Consider the following 20137-nt stretch of genomic DNA (forward strand, 5'->3'; position numbering starts at 1 on the left):
TTTTTTTTTTTTTTTTTAAAGATAGGTTCTGGCTCAGTCGTCCAGGCTGGAGTGTGGTGGTGTGATCTCAGCTTACTTAAACCTTCTGGGCTAAAGTCATCCTCTCGCCTCAGCCTCCTAAGTAACTGGGACTACAGGCGCACACTACCACGCTGGCTAAATTCTGTATTTTTTGTAGACATAAGAGTTTCACCATGTTGCTGATCTCGAACTCCTGATCCTCAAGCGATCCACCTGCCTCAGCCTCCCAAAGTGCTGGGATTAGAGGCGTGCGCCACCACGCCCAGCCAAGTTCTGAAATTTGACACAGTCTATAATTCACCACAGTCAGGACATAGAGCTTTTCTATGAACCTCCACAAAATTCATTTGTGCCCCCTTTGTAGTCAACCCTTGCTTCACCTTCTAGCCTTTGACAAACCACTGATCTGTTTTCTGTCCTCAAAATTTTGCCTTTTCCAAAATAAAATATAAATGGAATTATAGACTATTTCTGGACTTGATTCTCTTCCATTGATCTATTTGGCAATCCTTTCACCAATACTACAGTGTCATCATTACTATAGCTTTATGTAGTATTTATTACTTTCATCATGTATTTATTTCTCTTATGGAATGAATATTTTTAATTTGAGTTAATATTTTGTTAATGTTTATCATTAATATTTTAAAATTAAACTTTTTTTTGCGACTACTGTAGGCTCACATGTAGTTGTAAAATAATTGTTTCCCGGCGGGGAATGGTGGCTCATGCCTGTAATCCCAGCACTTTGGGAGGCCGAGGTGGGTGGATCATCTGAGATCAGGAGTTCGAGACCAGCTTGGTTAACATGGTGAAACCCTGTCTTTACTAAAAATACAAAAATTAGCCAGGCATGATGGTGGGTGCCTGTAATTCCAGCTACTTGGGAGTCTGAGGCAGGAGAATCACTTAAACCTGGGAGGTGGAGGAGATTGCAGTGAGCCAAGATCTTGCCACTGAACTCCAGCCTGGGTAGCAGGGAGACTCTGTCTCAAAAAAAAAAGAAAAAAATAGTTTCCCCCATGATGTTATCTTGCAAAATTATAGTACAGTACCACAACCAGAATATTGACATTGATATAGTTATAATACAGAACATTTCTGTCACATTGCTGTTTCTCTTCAGATTTTCAATTTTCTGAAACAAATATGACTTGAAATCTGTATTGCCAGTAACTTTCAAATTTAAAAACCTTATTCAGGTTCTGTGATTCATGAAGTGAATTTAACATACACAAATGTTTATAAAGTGATCAGTGTTTAATAAATATCTAGCACACCTAATAGTAGATTGCCTTTCCTTATCAGTGGGATTTGCCTTGGATGCATATAATTGAAGTGTTTAATGGCATAAACAAAATAGGAGTTTTTCTCTTGTGTAAAATGAGTCCAGAAGTGTGTAGTGTAGGGCTGGTGTGATAGGTCCACAAAGTTGTCAGGAACTCAGGGTTTTACTTGTTTTCTGCTTCATCATCCTGATGTTATAACAGTCGTTTTCAGTGTTCAGGATGGCTCAAAATAGAGGAAAGACAAGAAGCCTTTTCCTATGCCTTTTTCACACTGAGGCCAGTTAGTTTGAAAATACTGTTACTGTGTTGAAACAAAAGATCACTTGTCAAATCTGTGGTGGCTTTTCATATTTAATGTGTTGTTGTCTCTGATCATAAAATGTTAACCTTGCTGTAAGGAGGCAAGACTGTCTTACATGTTTGTGCCAATGTGCTGGCTGACATAAAACTGAGTCCACAAACAATTGAATACCTATTTATTCGAATATACTAGTTGGAATTTTAAAGTTTTTGGTAGTTTTAATTAATTGGGTTGATTCTGTAGCCACACTAATTAATAAGGCTTTAATAAGATACTTTTGAATACTAAGGAGGTTAAGCAGCATATTAATAATATCCAGATATTTGGAAACTAATTAGAAATATGTAGGGTTTAATCCATGGATTTTGTGTGTAGAATTTTCTTTCTAAAGATTTTTGTCACTGGGCTTAGTGGCTCATGCCTGTAATCCCAGCACTTGGAGAGACTGAGGCAGGAGGATTGTTTGAGGCCAGGAGTTCAAAACAAGCCCGAGCAACATGGCAAAAACCCATCTCTACAAAAAAAAAAAAAAATTAGCTGGGGATGGTGGTATTCACCTGTAGTCTCAGCTACTTAGGAGGCTGAGGTTAGAGGATTGCTTGAGACTGGGAGGCAGAAATGGCAGTGAACCAAGATCACACCACTGCACTCCAGCCTGAGCAACAAAGACCCTGTCTCAAAAAGAAAAAAAAGTCTTATTTGTATTAAATATATCTTTAATAATGGATTTAGTCTTCAGTAAGAATCTAGTGATTATTATCTCGTGATATTTAGACTTATAATAGGTCATGCCAGTTGGAGAAATAATAAGGTCTGGTTCTGTAGTCCATAAAGGGTCTCAGAACAGTTAAAAATGAAACATTCTTTTAGGCCAGGCATGGTTGCTCATGCCTGTAATCCTAGCACTTTGGGAGGCCGAGGTGGAAGGATTGCTTGAACCCAGGAGTTTGAGGCCAACCTGGGCAACATAGCAAGACCCTGTGTCTACTAAAAATAATAAATTTTTAAAAAGAAACATTCTTTGAGCTACATTGATGTATTTCTCTAAAAAAGTGAGGAATTATAAACAAAACAATCTTTTCCTGACTTCTTTTTTCTCATTGACAAGTAATCAACATAATTCATAGTCTGTGTGTGTGAGTAGCTGACTCGCTTGAATGCTGTGGTTTCTTCCACTTAAAATGAGGTATCACATAACCTTAATTTAAGGTTTTCGTTTTTTAACTCTAAACTTCAAATTAATCAGTTCACTGTTAGAAAATATCGACTTAATTGTCCAAGCATAGTATTTTTTATAAATATTCTTGAAACCTGTATTACTGGAAAATAAAGGTTAATGAGGCAGAATGGGGAGCAGATGTGAAGTATGCTATAGATTCAGCGTATTCCATTTTTGGAGACCCAAACAGAGGGTCAGTGTCTTATTTCAAGTAGGTCTTCCCAGGCTTCTAGATCTCCTTTCCCTTTGCTGTTAACTATTTACCTTCTACCTCAAATACCTTGTAGAAATTCTGCATATGTCTCAGTTATAGAAAGTTTTATAATTTGCTTTTGTTTCATTGAATTTTTGAGATATAAATTTAAATTGCTACTAAAAATAGTTTTTTACAGGAAGGTATATACATTCCAGACCATCCTCATAAAAAGCTATTTCCAGCTGGGCGCAGTGGCTCACGCCTGTAATCCCAACACTTTGGGAGGCTGAGGTGGGCAGATCACCTGAGGTCGGGAGTTTGAAACCAGCCTGACCAACATGGAGAAACCCCATCTCTACTAAACATACAAAATTAGCTGGGCATGGTGGCACATGCTGGTAATCCCAGCTACTTGGGAAGCTAAGGCAGGAGAATTGCTTGAACCCAAGAGGCAGAGGTTGCAGTCAGCTGAGATCGCTCCATTGCATCCCAGACTGGCAACAAGAGTGAAACTCCATCTCAAAGAAAAAAAAAAGCTATTTCCACGTTCAGCTTATTACAGATTTATGACTAATTAATGTTGTGCCCTTATACTGTACTTACTCCCATTCCACAGTCTTGCTTTCACTCTGAAATGTTTAAGTTGTTAGCACTTTAAGGAGCCTCACATTGCCTGGGCTTAAAGTTGTGAAATACCCTTGGGTCAACATAATCCTTCCATTCCCTTCAACTCTAGTAGTAGAGTGGAAAATTAGAAAGTGTATGGGCTTGAGAGTCACACGGTTAAAGTTTTGGCTGTACCATTACTGGTTGTGTGACTGAGATCAAATTATTTAAAGCTGACCCTGGGCAGGACGCAGTGGCTCACGTCTGTAATCCTAGCACTTTGGGAAGCAAAGGCGGGTGGATCACAAGGTCAGGAGATCAAGACCATCCTGGCTAACACCGTGAAACCCTGTCTTTACTAAAAATACAACAATTAGCTGGGCATGGTGGTGCATGCCTGTAATCCCAGCTACTGGGGAGGCTGAGGCAGGAGAATGGCGTGAACTCAGGAGGTGGAGGTTGCAGTGAGCTGAAATGGTGCCACTGCACTCCAGCCTGGGCAACAGAGCGAGACTCCATCTCAAAAAAAAAAAAATAAAGAAAAAATAAAGAAAAAAAAATCTGAGCCGAAATTTCATCTTCTAGAAAATGTATAATTTATGGAGTTGACTGATATATGAGGAGAGACATATATGTAAATTACATATTTAATCTGGCGCACATGAACGCTAATAATAAGGACTCTTAATCATTCTTCCACTGTATTTTCAAATAATGGAGCATAACTTTAATTCAAATAGTTTCTATGCTCTTGAAGATCCTCTAGCTGGGTCTTGATTCATGATTCTCTGTTTTTTACATACACTCCTATAAACTTGTTTGGACTCCCTAGAATCAATAAATGGTAACAAGTAGCTATGAAAGACATAGACTAAGTCTCTGGAAATCTATTAGATGTTGACTTGACATCTTGAGGTAACGTAAGTTTACCTAAGTACCTATGGGAAGGGCTAGCCTTGATTAGATTGGCAAGGAATGCTACCAGTGGTTTGGGTGTGCTACAAAGTTAATAGTAGCATTGACAATAACTATTGCAATTTATATAATTTACTTCTGGGCAATGTCCCTGTGTTTTACTGGTTTCCTTCTCCATAATCCCAGTGTCAGGAATTGCATTTCTTTCTGTTGGTTTTAAATATATTAGTCCTCAAATTATTGTAGCCCTGTGGGACCTACTGTGGTCAGTTGTTCCCACTGATGACTGTCAGGCCTCACATCAACTGTACTTGGGTTCCAAGTGGACTCATTTACCCTGTATTTGCCTCATGACCACCACTACTGTTACCACTTAAGGGGCATTCATCGGGGCTCTGCCAGCAAAGATCATCTCTGTTTCTAACTTGAGAAACCTTGTCATAGGGTCCCTGAAAAGCTTCCTTCATTACTTCCCAGAAGCCTTAGTAATATTATGAGCCCTGATAGATCTGATATCTAAGCCCTTCAAAGGCAGATCCATTTGATATCTTTCATATTTTTGTACAGCTCATGTTACAAAAGTGCAGAACCTTTTTATCAATAGGCTACATAATTACCTAACAGGTTTTGATATGATTTCCTGTAGTTGTTCCTCTTGAGAAACACTGGTTTATTTCTATCAGTCAGTGGTGAAAGTCAGCCTGTAGTTCTGTAGACATCATTTCCGTTTGCTACCAATGTAGGATTGGTAATTGAGCCTCTTCTCAAGCTTTTCTCTTAGAATTAAAAAAGTTGGTTTTTTTTTTCATTTTAGTAAAATAAACATAAAAATTTTATTATTTTAGTCATTTTAAGTGTGCAGTTCAGTGGCATTAAGTACATTCACAGTGTACTTAATGTTGTACACAGTATTGTGTAAATATCACCACTATTTCCAGAACTTTTTCATCATCCCAAACAGAAACTCTGCACCTATTAAGCAATAACTCCCCATTCTATCCTTCCCCCAGCTTCTGGTAACCTTTATTCTATGTTCTTTCTCTATGAATTTGCCTATTCCAGATACTTCATATAAGTGGAATCATATATTTGTCCTTTTGGGGCTTATTTCACTAAACAGAATGTTTACTTTTTTGTTTGCTTGGGAGTTTTGTATTGCTTTGTTTTTTGAGATGGAGTCTCATTCTGTCACCCAGGCTAGAGTGCAGTGGCGCAATGTCTGCTCACTGCAACCTCCGCCTCCCAGATTCAAGTGATTCTCCTGTCTCAGCCTCTCCAGTAGCCGGGATTTTAGGCGCGCACCACCACGTCCAGCTAATTTTTGTATTTTTAGTAGAGACGGGGTTTCACTATGTTTGGTCAGGCTGGTCTCAAACTCCTGACCTCACGATCCGCCCACCTCAGCCTCCCAGAGTGCCGAGATTACAGGCCTGAGCCACCATGCCTGGCCAAGCTTGGGGTTTTTTTTGAGACAGCATCTCACACTGTTGCCCAGGCTGAAGTGTAGTGGTATAATCACAGCTCACTGCATCCTCAACTTCCCAGGCTCAAGCGATCTTCCCACCACAGCCTCCCTAGCAGCTGGGACCACTGGTGTGCAACACCACACCTGGCTAATTTTTATTTTTACTTTTATTTATTTATTTTTTTTGAGACAGAATCTCGCTCTGTCACACAGGCTGGAGTGCAGTGACGCAATCTTGGCTCACTGCAAGCTCTGGCTCCTGGGTTCACGCCATTCTCCTGCCTCAGCCTCCCAAGTAGCTGGGATTACAGGCGCCCGCCACCATGTCCGGCTAATTTTTTGTATTTTTTATTAGAGATGGAGTTTTACCGTGTTAGCCAGGATGGTGTTGATCTCCTGACCTTGTGATCGGCCCGCCTCGGCCTCCCAAAGTGCTGGGATTACAGGCATGATGAGCCACTGCGTCTGGTCACCTGGCTAATTTAAAAATTTTTTTTTTGTAGAGTTGGGGGTCTCACTCTATTGCCCAGCCTATGAATATGTTTTCAAGGTTCATCCACATTGTAGCATGTATCAGAATTTTATTCCTTTTTATTTCTGAATGTTCCATTATATGTATATACCACATTTTGCTTATCCATTCATCTGTTGATGGACACTTGGGTTGATTCCACCTTTTAGCTATTGTGAATAATACTGCTATGAGCATTGGTGTATGAGTATCTGAGTTCTTGTTTTCAATTCTTTTGGATATATACCTGGAAGTGGAATTGCTGGGCTATATAGTAATTATATGTTTAACTTTTTGAGGAATTTGCAAACTGTTCTGTACAGCAGTTGTACCATTTTATATTGCCACCAGCAATGCACTGGGGTTCCAATTTCTTTACATTCTCATTAACACTTGTTAATTTCTGTGTTTTAAAAAAAGAAAAAATACATAACCATCTTAGTGTGAAGTGGTATCTCATTGTGGTTTTGATTTTGTATTTTCCTTATGACAAATGATGCTGAGCATCTTTCATGTGCTTATTGCTGTTTGTATCTTCTTGGAGAAATGTCTATTCAAGTCTTTTGCCCATCTTTGAATTGAGTGGTTTGGGGTTGGTTTTTTTTTTTTTTTTTTGGAGTTGTAAGAGTTCTTCATATATTCTGCCACCTCTTTGTCTGCCTGGGTATCAGGGTAATGCTGGCCTTATAGAATGAATTAGGAAGTATTCCCTCTTCTTTAGTTTTTTGGAGATTTTGAGATAATGTATGTTAATGCTTCTGTAAGTGTTGAATAGAATTCCCCAGTGAAGCCATCTGTTCTTGGGCTTTTCTTTGTTAGGAAATATACATACCTACATACATACATATGTATATGTATACATACATACATATATATATTTTCTGAGACAGCCTCTACCTCCTGGACTCAATGATCCTCCAACCTCAGCCTCCCGGGTAGCTGGGACTACAAGTGCACACCACTATGCCTGGCTAATTTTTGTAGAGGCAGGGTTTCTCCATGTTACCCAAGCTGATCTTGAACTCCTGGGCTCAAGCCATCTCCCCTCCTCAGCCTGCCAAAGTGCTGGGATTAGGTGTGAGCTATCCCACCCAGCCAGTGTTCTCTTATAACCTTTTTTATTTCTGTAAAATCAGCAATAATATTCTTACTTTCACTTCTGATTTTAGTGAGTCTTTTTTTTTTTTTTTCAATTTTTTAAAAAGAGCAGCTTGAAAAGGACCAAGACTAGGATGTTTAAATTTAATTGAACTTACATAAATCTCAGTGAGGGCAAATGAGTAGAAGGTAGAAGGTCAGATGCTTTGAGGACTTTGGGTTGACCCATATAGTATACATTTTGTTGATTCTTAAGCTTTAGGGTGCCATGGAACCAATTATGTTTTCTTTTGTTTGAGTGTAGAATTATTCGTTTGTTAAATGGAAGGAAAGATTAAACAGCTAAGCCTGGAATGGGCAAGGTGCAGCTAAATCTGAGGAAGAACAGGAATAAAAGAACTAATTGCCTCTAGTACCCTTGCCATCTCTTCTGTCTTATAGATTTTACCACCTCTCACTGCACACTGTCTCCTCCATGATATATGACTGCCGACAGCACCAGAATTTTGTCTTACAACTTTCATGATGGGAGACAAGGACTGATTTTTACCTTCTAGATTCCAAGTTTAAAAATCTTAGAAAAGATATACGAGCTCAGCAAAGTAGAGCCTACCCTGTATCAACTAACTCTGGCCACTAGTTTGGGAGAACATGGCAGCTCTATTAGCCATTTGGAAGATGGTAGAACATGGGAAGAATAAAGTTCCTAGGAGAATAGAGTTGGTAAATGAGACAGGATGCCCACAGTATATCAAAATTTGTTAATGGTATGGGATAACCAAATGAATGATACAGACAGCACAGTATCTAATCTTGAACCACTTTTTCTCAGAGAATAGAGATTTAGCCCAATGGTAGGTATTTATGTGCTTAGAATATTTGTAGTTAATAAAACCTTCCCCAGGGTTACATAAGAGTTATAGCAGCTCCAGCCTGGCCAACATGGAGAAACCCCATCTCTACTAAAAATACAAAATATTAGCTGGGCATGGTGGCGCGTGCCTGTAGTCCCAGCTACTTGGGATGCTGAGGTGGGAGAATCAGTTGAACCCTGGAGGCAGCGGTTGCAGTGAGCTGAGATTGCACGTTGCCTGGGGGACAGAGCGAGACTCAAAAAAAAGGAGTTTAGAGATACGATAAATATAATCCCAGCAATGCTCTCTCTCCTTTATATTTACTCCCTACTATATTTTGCAACTATTTTTTAATGACTTCATTGAGATATATTTCACATACCATAAAATTCACCCATTTAAAATGTAGCTTTAATTTTCAAACATTTTCAAAATCTCAGAAAGAAAGCTTTGCCCATTAGCAGTCACTGCCCATGGCCCTCCTGTCCCCTTACACTGCCCGCCCCACCCCCTGCCACCAAGTTTCTGGTACCTACTTTGTCTATCTTCTCTCTAGAGATTTGCCTTTCTGGATATTTCATATAAATGGATTCCTACGATAGGTGGTCTTTTGTGTCTGGCCCCTTTCATTAGCATAATGTTTTCAAGATTCATAAATATTATACCATGTATCAGTACTTCATTCCTGTTTTTTTTTTGCTGGATAGTATTTTATTGTATGGTATATAACACATTTTAATGATCAGTTGATGGGTATTTGGATTGTTTATAATTTTTGGCTCTTAGGAGTAATGCTGTTTTGAACATTTATGTTCAAGTTTGTGTGGACATGTGTTTCATGTCTCTCAGGTATATAGCTAAAAGTGGAATTACAGGGTCATATGGTAAATCTTTGAGGAGCTGTCATACTGTTTTTCAAGGTGGTTCTACATCCTCACCAACACTATTACTGTGACTCTCTTAATACAGATGAAACCTCATTGGTTACATAAACTCCCTCTGGAGAAGAAATGGATTTTTTTGACCACATTTCTAGAAGTTGAGAGTCAGACAATCAGTTATCTAGAGCTGAGATGAATCACCAAGGGAAAGTATATACCAACCAAGAGATACGCAGTAGCACTTTGGGGAAATCAGTGTATATTTTGGTAGTATGAGGAGATAAAGAAGCAGGCAAAGACAGAAAAAAATATAGTCAGGGAGGTAGGTTAGATGATGAATAGGGAAGATTTTGTACCATAAAAATAGAGGTGGAATTTTTTAGTAAGGGGGTGGATAATGGTTTACAGAAGATTAAGACAACTAAGACAAGACTTTGGATTTGTTGACCAATAGTTAGATTACTGTGACTTTCTTGGGATAAGTTTTTTACATGACGACCAAAATTGTAAGAAGGGTAGGGAAGTGGAGAGACAATCTAAGTCACACTTTTGAACCACATGACAGTAAATGGAAGGAGAGAAGACTTCACTGATGGGTGAATAAGTGCTGGGAGAAGAGGGTACATTAAAGAGCAGATTATAAATTGATAGGAAGTTGCTATTAATTTATTTTTTAGCCAGTGAAATGTTTTTTTTGTTTGTTTTGTTTTGTTTTGTTTTTTTGATAGTCTCCCTCTGTCACCCAAGCTGGGGTGCATGCAGTTGTAGGATCTGAATAGCCGGTATTACCAGTGTGCAGCACCACCACGCCTGGCTTTTTAAAAATTTTTTTAAGACAGAGTCTCACTCTGTTGCCCAGGCTGGAGTGCAGTGGCATGATCTCGGCTCACTGCAACTTCTGCCTCCCGGGTTCAAGCACTTCTTGTGCCTCAGCCTCCCAAGTAGATGGGATTACAGGTGCGTGCCACCACACCCAGCTAATTTTTGTATTTTTAGTAGAGACGGGGTTTTGCCATGTTGGCCAAGCTGGTCTTGAAATCCTGGCCTCAAGCAATTGATCTGCCTTTCTCACCGTCTCCAAGTGCTGGGATTACAGGCGTGTAAATGGTCTTTACAAGAAGCAAAATGTCTACAGAACAGGTACAGATGCAGATTATCTTTGCTTGGCCTTCCCCTTGCTTTGGCAATCACTATGCTTCCATATAAGGGGATATTTATAAAAATTGGACTGTTTTTGTTCTTGGAATCTACTTGGGCTTCAGCAATGCCAGGTCCCTCTAGGGAGTGAGAAGAGACCATACCCTGGAGTCTCTAGAAAGCTAGAGATAGATGTAAACTTTCTGGGATATTGAAGAGTATGTTTCTTAGCAGAGGAAAACTGAAGATACACAGGAGGAGAAACAATGCAGCGGGATAAGAGAAGAGGTTACAGGCTGGAACAGTTATAAAGGATATGGACATTTGATGTTGAGAAGGAAGTCAAAGAGCCTAAGTCAAGATCTCTTCTTTCATTTTCTAATGTTAAAGCACTGAGACTGGGACTTGAGGAAAGGAGAAAGTTTTGGAAATCTGTTTTGAGAACGAACAAAAGTTATCTCAACCATAACAGTGAGATCCTAACCTTGAATTCATAGGAGACTCATGATTTCAAGGCAGGAAGTAAAGAATTTGAGACAAGAGTGAGTGTGGAGAGAAAACAGGTGCTGTCTTTTCTACATTGAAAATTGGCACAATAGAGATGGGATTAAGGAATATTTTAATTGTGATTGAATGAGTCTAAAATCATGGCCCATAAAATCCAGATATAGTATGCAGAGTAAAGGAAGCCAGAATAGGGGTGATAGAGTTAGTGAATAGGAAGCTTTCCAGAGATCAGAAGTCACAACAAAATTCGTGAGAATAAAAAGGTTATAGTCTGAAGAATTTTAGAATTTAAAATATTGGATACTTTCAAAAATTATAAGGCCCCAAATCTGTAAAATAAGATACTGTGCCAATATATGACTTTCTAAACAGTTAACTTTAGTTAGGAATATAACTGCTAAGAGAAACAGACATTTTCACAATAATAGCTAGAGACTTCAGTACTCCACCTTCCATAATGGATGGAACAACCTGGCAGAAGTTAAGAAGTAGAGAATCTGAACCATGCAGTAAATCAACTAGATGTAACAGACATAAACAGAACACTCAACCCAACAACAATACGCATTCTTCTCAAGTGCACATGGCATATTCTCCAGGATAAACTTTATGCTAGGTCACAAATTTAGTCTCGTTGGATTTTAGAAGGTATATATCTGTGTTAGACAGAGTTTTCCAGATAGACAGAACCAACAGGAGATACATATCGAGAGAGAGAGATAGAAGAAGGGATGGGGAGAGAGTATGGAGGAGGGGACACTGGTACAAGTCCCAAAATCCAAAGGCTGGAGGACCTGGAGTTGCTGATGTCCAAAGGCAGGAGAAGAGAGATGTCCCAGCTCCAGGAATCAGAATGAACTTGTCTTTTCTCTGCCTTTTTGTTCTGTCTGGGCCCCCGGTTCATTGGATGGTGCCTGCTCACATTGAGGGAGAATCTTCCCCGACTCAGTCCACTGACTCACACACCACTGTTCTCTGGAAACGCCCTCATAGACACACTCAGCAATAATACTTTAGCGACTATCTGCTTTTGCAGTCAAGTTGACACCTAAAATTAAGCATCACAAGCTCATGCAAAGTATCTTCTCTGACCACAACAACATGAATGTAGCAATCATTAACAAAAGAAAACTGGAAAATTCACAAATTTATGAAAATTTAAAACACGCTCTTAAACAACCAGTGGAGCAAAGAAGAAATCCTAAGGAAAATTAGAAAATAACTTAGAGATGAATGAAAACAAAAATATACCAAAATTTATGGGATACAGCAAAAGCAGTGCTAAGGGGGGAGTTTTTAGCTGTAAATCCTTATATTAAAATACAAGAAAGATCTCACATCAGCAACCTAACTTTACAACCTAAGGAACTAGAAGAACAACAAACAATCCAGAGCTAGCAGAAGGAAGGAAATCAGATAATTTTGTATAATCTTGATAAATTGTGTTTTAAAATAGTTTTACAGCTTTAAATTATGTCTAATATTTGCTTAAATTAAATGTTACAGATTTTCTTTCTTTTTTTTTTTTTGAGATGGAGTCTCGCTCTGTCTCCCAGACTGGAGTGCAGTGGCGTGACCTCGGCTCACTGCAGGCTCCGCCTACTGGGTTCACACCATTCTCCTGCCTCAGCCTCCCAAGTAACTGGGATTACAGGTGCCCGCCACAACGCCTGGCTAATTTTTTGTCTTTTTAGTAGAGAAGGAGTTTCACTGTGTTAGCCAGGATGGTCTCGATCTCTTGACCTCGTGATCCGCCCGCCTCAGCCTCCCAAAGTGCTGGGATTACAGGCATGAGCCACCGAGCCTGGCCCCACAGATTTTCAATTAAATTGTTTAAATCACTCAGCTAATAGACTCTGCAAAACAAAATAACTGGTTCAAAACAAATCGGTTGCTCTGAAATGTTTGGCTGTAAAATATCAAATGATTTGCATTTTTAAATGTATCATTTTATTTCAGGTTGCAGTGTAGGATTTTGGAAGTCCTCCCTCCATCACATCAAAATGGTTTTGCTAATGGACATGTTAACAGTGTGGATGGAGAAACTATTATCATCAGTGATAGTGATGATTCGGAAACACAAAGCTGTTCTTTTCAAAACGGGTAAGTGATTTTTATTAATTTTTAAATTATTTGGCAAATTGCCCACTGATATTCCATTGAAACAACTTTTTTTTTTTTTTTTTTGAGATGGAGTTTCGCTCTCTCGCCCAGGCTGGAGTTCAGTGGCTCGATCTCAGCTCACTGCAACCTCCACCACCCATGTTCAAGCGATTCTCCTGCCTCAGCCTCCTGAGTAGCTGGGATTACAGGCGCCCACCACCATGCCTAGCTAATTTTTATGTCTTTGGTAGAGACAGGGTTTCACCATGTTGGCCAGGCTGGTCTTGAACTCCTGACCTCAGGTGATCTGCCTGCCCTAGCCCCTCAAAGTGCTGGAATTACAGGCACGAGCCACCACGCCTGGCTGAAATAACTTTTCTTTCATCCTTTTTTCCTTCTAGTCATACTGTGGTATAGTACTCATCTAAACAATCTAGTTCAACAATGATGTTAGAATTTTCAAAACTGAAATTTACCTAGTTAACACTATGCAGCTGCTGAAGAGCAATGGATGCTAACTCTCATTCAGTCATTTATACATTCCCCCCGCCCCCTGCCTCTTTTTTTTTTTTTTTTTTTTGAGACGAAGTTTCCCTCTTGTTGCCCAGGCTGCAGTGCAATGGTGCGATCTCAGCTCACTGAAGTCTCCCAGGTTCAAGTGATTCTCCTGCCTTAGCCTCCCAAGTAGCTGGGATTACAGGCATGCGCCACCATGCCCGGCTAATTTTGTATTTTTAGTAGTGACGGGGTTTCACCATGTTGTTCAGGCTGGTCTCGAACTCCTGACCTCAGGTGATCGACCCGCCTCAGCCTCCCAAAGTGTTGGGATTACAGGCGTGAGCCACCGCATCTGGTCCCTACTTTTGTTTACTTGGAAAAATCCATTCTGTACTTTAACATTCATTCCCTTTGGCACACACAATAAAGAAACGCCGTAACCACCTAAAATTCAGACAGTTGATCTGTGTCAGCTGGGTGCTGTTGGAGAAAAATCACACAAACATGTAGCTAGGAATTTAAAATCTCAGCTGAGTCTGCAACCGATTAAAAGTTCTTTTACATGTTTTAGCTCAGCAGCCTCTTCTGTTCTCCACAATGACTATTCTAAATCATTATTTCTCCATTCTGGTCCCTTTTAGGCATCTCAGACTTCAAAATGCTTTCTCCCGCCTGTCTTGTGTCTTCCTTGGTTTCCTATTTTTAGTGAACAGTACCATAATGTTAAAAAAAGAAATCTGAGATCACTCTTACCTACTTCTTTTACTTTGCTCCTGAAACACCAGTGTCGATAAGTTCTTTCAGAAACTTTTTAAGTTCTCATTTTACCTGACATTAACTATTATAGCTATAACTAGCATTTGAGAATTGACTATGATCAGGCACTGTGCTAAGTGCTTTATATGCATTTTGGTCAGTTCTGGAAGAGTGTTGTAATTCTAATTTAACAAGGAAAAACCTGAGACTCAGGAAGGTTAATTGGCTTTGTACAAGGTCATCTAACTAGCACATTGTCTGACAGAGTAATTTTTAAGTGAGTGAATGAAGCATGACATGCTCCTGTATAAGTCTTTTGATACATCTCTCACTTTTTTTTTTTTTTTTTTAAAAGAGATGGAATCTTGTTCTGTTGCCTAGGCTGGAGTGCAGTGGTGAGATCGTAGCTCACTGTAGCTTCAAACTCCTGGGTTCAAGCAGTCTTCCTGCTTCATCCTCCCAAGTACCTAGGACTACAGGCGCATGCTACCATGCCCTAATTTTTAATTTAAAATTTTTTTTTTTTTTTTTTTTTTTAAGTAGAGACAGGGTCTTGCTATATTGCTTATGCTGGTGTCAAACTCCTGGCTTCAAGCGCTCCTCCCACTTCAGTCTCTTGAAGTGCTGGGATTACAGACGGGAGCCACTGTGCCTGGCCAACTTGCTACTATTAACCAGAAAAATAAATTACTATATTACTTGTTCATGTCTTTCGTTAAGTATAGGGTTTGGGATGCAAAATTTGTGGGAATTATAGTAGTAAATGTATGTCCTTGAGCATGTTTTCATGTGTTTTGTTTGGACTATGTCAAAGATTGTAACCTTTAAATGGAGTTAGTTATAAATCAGATGAGTATATGCATAGGTACAAATATAAGTAAACATGTAAGTATTCATTAACAATAAGTACAAATAAAGTCTCTAATTTTTTGGAATGCCTCTTGAAAATTTTAATTCAAGGTATAAAAACTAAGCCCAGTCTTAAAGGATTGAACACAGATTTTTGTATATGCAAGGTATTTTTAAAATTCATGTTTAAATATGGTAAGCATTTACTTATCTGAATTTTTTTTCGAGACAGTTTCGTTCTTGTTGCCCAGGCTGGAGTGCAGTGGCATGATCTTGGCTCACTGGAACCCCCTGTCTCTCGGGTTCAAGTGATTCTTCTGCTTCAGCCCCTCTAGTAGCTGGGATTAAAGGCATGTGCCACCACTCCCAGGTAATTTTAGTGTTTTCAGTAGAGACGGGGTTTCTCCAGTTTGGCCAGGCTGGTCTCAAACTCCTGACCTCAAGTGATCCACCCACCTCGGCCTCCCAAAGTGCTGGGATTACGGATGTGAACCGCTGCACCCGACCCATGTTTTTTTTTTTTTTGAGATGCAGTCTCAGTCTATCGCCCAGGCTGGAGTACAGTGGCGCAGTCTCGGCCCACTGCAACCTTCCTGGATTCAAGTAATCTCCTGCCTTAGCCTCCTGAGTAGCTGGGACTACAGGCGCGTGCCACCACGCCTGGCTAGATTTTGTATTTTTTAGTGGAGACTGGGTTTCACCATGTTGGCCAGGCTGGTCTTGAACTCCTGACCTCAGTTAATCTGCCTATATCGGCCTCCCAAAGTGCTGGGATTATAGGCGTGAGCCACCATGCCCGGCCCCATGTAGTAACTTTTCCTATACTTTTTTAATTCTTTTAGGTGCTGTGAGGTGATTTGAGATGAGGACTATGTAGATTCTGGGGGTCAGCATGCTGTTATTCAGCTCATGAATGTCCCTTTTTCAGATTTGAACATGAGCTACCTGCATATTTTCTGGCTAATTTGTAACTTTGAATACAAAGCACATTAATTCAAAATTTCAATTAGTAAATATTTTGCCTGTTATAACGTAGCATTTTGAAGAAGACTTCCATTGGTGAATCCTACTTGTGACATTTGTAGGAAGTTTACTACAAAGTATGATTGAATTTGGCCATAGGAGCGATCAGTCATAATTTCCTGAGTAAATAGACTGTGCCATATCCCTTGTATACAGTTAACTTGGAATAGACCCTTGATATGAGAAAAGTGAATAAGCTGATCAATTATTTTTTGTGTTTTTGATTTTGTTTTTGAGACAGGGTCTCACCCTGTCACCCAGGCTGGAGTGTGCAATGGCGTGATCTCAGCTCACTGCAACCTTGACCTCTTGGGTTCAAGCCAGCTTTCCTAGTAACTGGGACTACAGGTGCACACCGCCCATGCCCAGCTAATTTTTTGTATTTTTTGTAGAGATGGCGTTTCATCATGTTGCTCAGGCTGGTCTGGTATTCCTAAGATCAAGCAATTCACCCACCTCAACCTCCTAAAGTGTTGGGATTACAGGCGTGAGCCCACACGCCTGGCCTAATCAATTATTTATTCACAGGATTTTTTTGTTTTGTTTTGTTTTTTGAGACAGAGTCTCACTCTGTCGCCCAGGCTGGAGTGCAGTGGTGCAATCTCAGCTCACTGCAGACTCCATCTCCCTGGTTCAAGTGATTCTCCCACCTCAGCCTCCCAAGTAGCTGGGATTACAGGTGCATGCCACCACACCCAGCTAACTTTTGTATTTTTAGTAGAGATGGGATTTTGCAATGTTGGCCAGGCTGGTCTCAAACTCCTGACCTCAGGTGATACACCTGCCTTGGCCTCCCAAAGTGCTGGGATTACAGAATGTGAGCCACCACACCTGGCCTATTCACAGGTATTTTTATTTTTATTTTTATTTATTTTTGTTTTGAAATGGAGTCTTGCTCTTGTTGGGCAGGCTGGAGTGCAATGGTGCAATCTCGGCTAACCACAACCTCTGCCTCCCGGGTTTAAGTGATTCTCCTGCCTCAGCCTCCTGAGTAGCTGGGATTACAGGGATGTGCCACCACACCTGGCTGATCTTGTATTTTTAGTAGAAACAGGGTTTCTCCATGTTGGTCAGGCTGGTCGCGAACTCCCAACCTCAGGTGATCCTCCCGCCTTGGCTTCCCAAAGTTCTGGGATTACAGGCGTGAGCTACCCCGCCTGGCTCACAGTTATTTTTAACTAATTTGTCTATGTTAAAGAATCTCAGCCTTCACTATACATCAATATCATAAAATACCTGTTTGTTTGTGGATTGCTACTGCTCTATGTAGACATCATCACATACCACAGGAAGGGTGAAACATAGCTGTCTTTGGACCTTATTATTTCTAAATTAATTCCCTAATTTTTAAAAATTCTCTAATTTGAGTAATTGACTTCCAGGTAATTTTCCCTGCCATCAAAACATAATGTGGATTTTCTCATGTTTCTGTAGGTTGTTTAAAGAAAAGGGAAGGGAACAAGTACTTATTCATTTATTTTTATTCATTCATTCATTAACATTTTTTCATTTAGGCTTATAACAACACATAAATTGTTTTGTTTCTTAGAATCATTCTGTAATGGTAGATGGACGTATCCTCTATCACTTAGTAGAAATGGAAGTTCAGAGTTAGGAAATTTGCCCAGCATCACATAGCTCATTATGTCTACAAGATATACGCAGTGTTGTCAAGATGTCAGTTCTTCCCATCTTGATCTGTAGGCTTATCCCTACTTAATATGTAGGTTCAATGCATTCCCAATCAAAATCCCAGCAAGTTATTTTGTGGATATCAGTAAACTGATTATAAAGTTTATATATGGAAAGACGGGAGACCCAGAATAGCCAACACAGTATTGAAAAACTAAGTCAGAGAACTGACACCACCCAGCTTCAAGACTTACTGTGAAACTACAGTAATCCATAAAGTGTGGTATTGGTGAAAGTATAGACAGATCGATCAATGAATCAGAATAAACGCTTCTGAAATAGACCCACATAAATGTAATCAAGTGACCTTTGACAAAGCAACAAAGGCAAAACAGTAGAAAAAATAGTCTTTTCAATCAATAATGCTAGAAAAACCTGGATATACACATGTAAAAAAAAAATCTAGACATAGACTTTACACTTTTTACAAAAATTAACTCAAAATGGATTGTAGACCTAAATGTAAAACTCCTAGAAAACACAGAAGAAAACCCAGATGACCTTGGATATGGTGATAATTTTTTAGATATGACACAAAAGGCATAACCCATGAAAGAAGTAATTGATAAACTGGACTTCATTAAAATTATGAACACTTTTACTCTGCAAAAGACATTGTCAAGAGAATGAGAAGTCAAGCCACAGAGTGTTTTGCAAAAGATAATCTGATGAAGGATTGTTATCCAAAATATACAAATAACTCTTAAATCTCAATATTAAGAAAATGAGGGCTGGGCACCATGGCTCATGCCTGTAATCCCAACACTTTGGGAGGCCAACGGGGGTGGACTGCTTGAGCTCAGGAGTTCGAGACCAGCCTGGGCAGCATAGTGAAACCCCCATCTCTACAAAAAAAAAAAAAAAACACCACAAAAAAATTAGCCGGGCATTGTGGTGCGTGCCTATGGTGCCGGCTACTCAGGAGGCTGAGGTGGGAGGATGGCTTGAACACAGGAGGTGGAGGTTGCAGTGAGCTGATTGAGCCACTGCCCTCCAGCCTGGGTGACAGAGCCAGACCCTGTCTCAAAAACACAAAAAAACGAGCAACCCAATTAAAAAATGGCAAAAGATCTGAACAGGTACCTCACCAAAGAAGCCATATAGATGGCAAGTAAGCATATGAAAAGATGTTCAACATCATATATCATTAGGGAATTGTAAATTAAAACAACAATGAGATATGACTGTGTACTTACTAGAATGACCGAAATCCAGAACACTGACAACACCAAATGCTAGTGAGCGTGTGGAGCACCAGGAACTCCATTTATTGCTGGTGGAAATGAAAAATGGCATAGCCACTTAGGAGCTCAGTTTGGCAGTTTCTTATACTACCAAACATACTTTTATATGATGTAGCAATTGCATGCTTTGGTATTTACTCAAATGAACTGGAAACTTACATTCACACAAAAACCTGCACATGGATGTTTATAGTAGTGTTATCTGGAACCTCCAAAACATTGAAGCAACTAAGATGTCCTTCAGTAGGTGAGTGGATAAACTCTGGTACATAAAGACAATGGAATATTACTTAGCACTAAAAAGAAATTAGCTATTAAACCATGAAAAAACACAGAGGAAATTTAAATGCATATGTACTAACTGAAATTTAAATGCATATGTACTAACTGAAAGAAATGTGCTATATATTTAAACTCATGTGGGTGTATGCCTATATACATTATACAGTCCGAAAAGGCTACATGCTATATGATTCCAACTGTGACATTCTGGAAAAGGCAAAGCTATGGAGACAGTAAAAGAATAAGTGGTTGCCAGGGGTTTTCAGAAGGGAGGGATGAATAGTCAGAGCACAGAGGGTTTCTGGGGCATTGAGACTATTGTGTACAATACAGTAGTGCTCCCATATCCATGGGGGATATGTTCCAAGACATTCAGTGGATTCTTGAAACCACAGATAATACCAAACTATATACACTATGCACAAATTTCATTTTCCTTCTTCACAATTTCATGAATAGAAGATTCATTCGTATCATAGATTAACTTAGGAAGCTTAGCATACGATTTTTTATTCCTTATTAAGTCCAGAAATTTCACCTTTTCACTTAAAGGAAGCACTTTATGGCTTCTCTTTGGTATATACACGGTGTATACAGTGTGGATATGTAGGACAAATGGAAGATTCGTGTCCTGGGTGGGATGGGGCAGGACAGCATGCAATTTAAAACTTATGAATTATTTATTTCTGG

The 20137-nt window shown here is 39.6% G+C and overlaps 1 protein-coding gene across 1 annotated transcript in view; it reads left to right on the forward strand.

Moving 5' to 3' along the window:
* The window catches only part of BAZ1A (bromodomain adjacent to zinc finger domain, 1A), a 144291-nt gene that overhangs the window by 45803 nt on the left and 78351 nt on the right, over window positions 1–20137 (forward strand). Inside the window, 1 exon segment of the mRNA XM_011995056.1 lies at window positions 12960–13103. Coding sequence (XP_011850446.1) covers window positions 12960–13103 — 144 coding nt within the window.

This window comes from Mandrillus leucophaeus, unplaced genomic scaffold (assembly GCF_000951045.1).
Source record: "Mandrillus leucophaeus isolate KB7577 unplaced genomic scaffold, Mleu.le_1.0 Scaffold467, whole genome shotgun sequence".
Taxonomy (NCBI): Eukaryota; Metazoa; Chordata; class Mammalia; order Primates; family Cercopithecidae; genus Mandrillus; species Mandrillus leucophaeus.